General features: G+C 52.2%; 1 protein-coding gene across 1 annotated transcript in view; it reads right to left on the bottom strand.

Moving 5' to 3' along the window:
* Positions 1 to 313: 313 nt before the first annotated feature.
* elf1 (E74-like ETS transcription factor 1) overlaps positions 314 to 3,510 on the bottom strand; it is a gene marked incomplete at both ends in the record, with an annotated part of 10,830 nt that continues 7,633 nt past the window's right edge. Inside the window, 3 exons of the mRNA XM_080840460.1 lie at positions 314 to 1,136; positions 2,126 to 2,497; positions 2,882 to 3,074. Coding sequence (XP_080696586.1) covers positions 314 to 1,136; positions 2,126 to 2,497; positions 2,882 to 3,074 — 1,388 coding nt within the window. The remainder of the gene's footprint in view (positions 1,137 to 2,125; positions 2,498 to 2,881; positions 3,075 to 3,510) is intronic.

The raw sequence follows: 3,510 nt of genomic DNA, 5'->3' as shown, positions 1-3,510 counted from the left end.
AAGAAGACTATCCCTTAATGTTCAAATTTAGGCACTGTATCACATTGTTTCTGAGTAAACAAATGTCCTCGGCCTGCAAGGGGCCTACATTTTTCTTTGTCGATTCTTTAAGAGCAATAAATTACAAATTTGCTGCTGCTACTATAGACGGCTGACAAAATAAACTTTGAAAGAAAAAAAAAACACTGCAGTCCTCTTTTGGTTTTCTTTTGATTAGACATTTTTCGGGGGGGGGGGGAATGATTGTGACATGTCCACTCCCCATCCGAGACACCTGCGGATGGAGGGATTGGGAGAGGGGGTGGGGGTGCTTCTAGGTCTCAGGTCTCTCCGTCTTTATCTGGATGAAGTCGGAGGTGGGCATGCCAATGGTGATTGGCACCTCCACCATCTGCTGCTTGGACTCGCTGCCTCCTCCCTCCAGCTCCTCCACAGGGGTGAGGCCCTCGCTAGGGCTGCTGGCCAGGGGCATGCCAGAAGCGTCAGAGTGTCCATTCACAGCGCTGGCCTCCAGACTGTCACTAGTGAGGCACCCGTCCTGAGTGAAGATCACAGTCCTGTAACTGAGCTCTTGAGACCCGTAGCACTCTTCCACTTCCTCTTTGACGTAAATGGTGTTGATGCCAGGATCACCGCTGCTGTTGACCAGCGACTGCAGGTAGAAGGGCTCCAGGATCTCCTCCTTCACCGGCAGGCCCTGGAGCTCGCCGGGTTTGAGCACGGTGGCGATGACCGTGCCGGGCTGCTGGGCCACCACAGGCTGCCCGCTGGCGTTGAACGTCACCAGGCGGGTCAAGCCGTTCACGGAGCCCGGCTGGCCTGCGCCGCCGCCATTCGCCCCTCCTGCTCCTCCAACCGCAGAGCCCAGACTGCTGACCAGCAGACCCTCGGGATAGCCGCCGCTGCCACAGAGGTTGCCCCCGTGGCTGGTGGACAGGGAGGCCGTCTGGATGGTGAGCACGTCTTTGCCCCCGGGGCTGGTGGAGGGCACGGTGTGCAGGATGACCCGGGGGGGCGAGCCGTGGCTGCCGTCACCGTTGGCCAGGACGGTGGTGAGGGGCACGGTCTGCAGGGTGACTGAGCCGCCCGCCTGGGACGTCAGGACCATGGGCACAGAGGCTGGCATGTTGATGGTTCTGCAGAGAGAGAGAGAGAGAGAGAGGGAGAGAGATTATTATGTATTTGTATTATTGTTCCCACTTCTCCCTTTCCCCTTCAGATGTATCTTGTGTATAGATATACGTACTGTATGTATATATAATCATACACAGTATATAATCACATGTTATACACCCAACCCAAATGTTTTGGCAATACTGTGTAGAACGTTATGGTCATGCCAATAAAGTTTCTTTTAAATTTGTATTTAAAATTGAATTGAGAGACAGAGAGAGAGAGAGGGAGGGAGAGCGAGGAACAGAATCTCTCCTTCTCCTTCACTAGGAAAGACACTCAAGGCTGCTCAAAGCCACGGCGATGACCTTGTGCCACACACAATTTGTTAAGACCCTTAACATATGCAGAGTGCTCAGAGGACACAAAAGAGTGGAATGCGTCACTGAGAGAGAGAGTTAGTGGATGCTCATGAGTGGACACACTCTACACAGCTACTTGATGGAAGCAGGAAGCGCAGCCAGCACACAGGGGCCTTGGCGGTGTTCTGCGAATGTATTTCCATATGTTGCTTCTGTAATGCATGCTTTCATTACATCCTTTTATATGCTGTTCATTGATGTGACGTATATACATCATGCAAATGGTGCAACTGAGACTCATAACAACACACTGACTAATAAGAACACTAACGATCTGATCTACCGTCATACCTACACTAAAGGACCTCCAGGATAGCCATCCATACATTATGCAAAAGCTGTTCCATATGTAAATGTGTACACTACTGTGTAGGTCATACATGTTTTGTTAACACTGATGCATCCATATAATATTATCGTGACTCTTGCCCTGCAATATCCCTTACTCACTGTATGCGTACTGTTGATATATCACATCAGATAATGTAATGATGTTTGAGCACCAGAGATATCACACACACACACAAAAAAATTAAAACACACGCGCGCACACACACACACACACACACACACAATGCACTGCTCCTCACCTGACGGAGTGTGACTGCGCTGGCACGGCGGCGCCCTGGTTGGGCTGGAGCACGTGGACATGCTGCAGAAGGTGCTCTGTCTGCTTGCAGTGGGTCCCCTGGTACAGCAGCCCAGGGCTGGCCTCCCTCTTCACCGCCTTGGGCCCAGCATGCCCGCCGGTTCTTCCCTGCCCGCCCCGGGACGCTCCCCCGCGGCCCACGCCTCGCCCGTTAGCGCCGGCGCGATGGCCGCCGCCGTAGCCCTGGCTGGGCTCCATGCCCTGGACGACGTCGTCGTCGTCGATCACCACCAGGTCTGAGGGCATCTCCTTGAACTGGTACACGAGACGCTGGCCTTCCACCTTGGCCAAGATCCCCCGCTGATAGTAATACCTGAAGGAATTCAAGGCGGGGACACAGAAAGAGAGAGAGAGAGAGAGAGAGAGAGAGAGAGAGAGAGAGAGAGAGAGAGAGGGACACCAACAAAGGAGAGAGAGTGAGTATGAGTGCTGATGTCAAAAGGAGTCCAGGTTGATTTTTTCGTGGTTTTCAGGCGGTTGTGTTTTGAATGTCAGGGTCTATGTGTGTGTGTGTGTGTGTGTGTGTGTGTGTGTGTGTGTGTTTGTGTGTGTGTCTTACCGCAGGGCTCGGCCCATGTGTGTGTCTGTGTGTGTGTGTGTATGTGTGTGTGTGTGTGTCTTACCGCAGGGCTCGGCCCATGTGTGTGTCTGTGTGTGTGTGTGTGTGTGTGTGTATGTGTGTGTGTGTGTGTCTTACCGCAGGGCTCGGCCCATGGTCTCGTAGTTCATGTCGGGCTTGTTCTTGTGCTTCCCCCACAGCTTGGACACGGCTTTGGAGTCCACCAGCTTGAAAATGCCCTTCTCCCGCTGGGTCCACTTGATGTACTTGGGACAGGTGTTCTTGTCCTGCAGCAGTGCCAGCAGAAACTCCCACAGGTAGATGGTGTTACCTTTGGATGGACAAGACAGCCAAAAGGTGAGAAAAGTTTGACGCTTTCTGCCAGTTGGAAAAAAAAACTTCTGTTTGTCTGCCAATGATTCTTCAGGTTTTATTTAAAAGAATGAAAATGCCACAGGTGCAATTACAGTATTCCTCCTCATAACCTCAATAAATCAATTCTCAATTCTCTCGCCCCCACGTGTGTGTGAGTGTGTGTGAGTGTGTGTGTGTGTGTGTGTGTGTGTGTGTGTGTGGCTGGGAAATTAATTAGGGAGCATCTGGCAATAGATTACTCTTGTTTGTTGTCTGCTCTGGCCAGAAGTGGTTTAAAACAGCCACCCCACCAGGAGGCACTAGGGCCCGACTCGGCGTGTCAGGTTGATGTATATACGCGCGGCACAGAGACCCGGACGGCACCGGAGCTGAACAGTTCTGAACAGTGTGCG

The sequence above is a fragment of the Sprattus sprattus genome (genome assembly GCF_963457725.1).
Source record: "Sprattus sprattus genome assembly, chromosome: 6".
In the NCBI taxonomy this organism is placed as follows: domain Eukaryota; kingdom Metazoa; phylum Chordata; class Actinopteri; order Clupeiformes; family Clupeidae; genus Sprattus; species Sprattus sprattus.
This window is presented reverse-complemented; position numbering and strand designations above follow the sequence as displayed.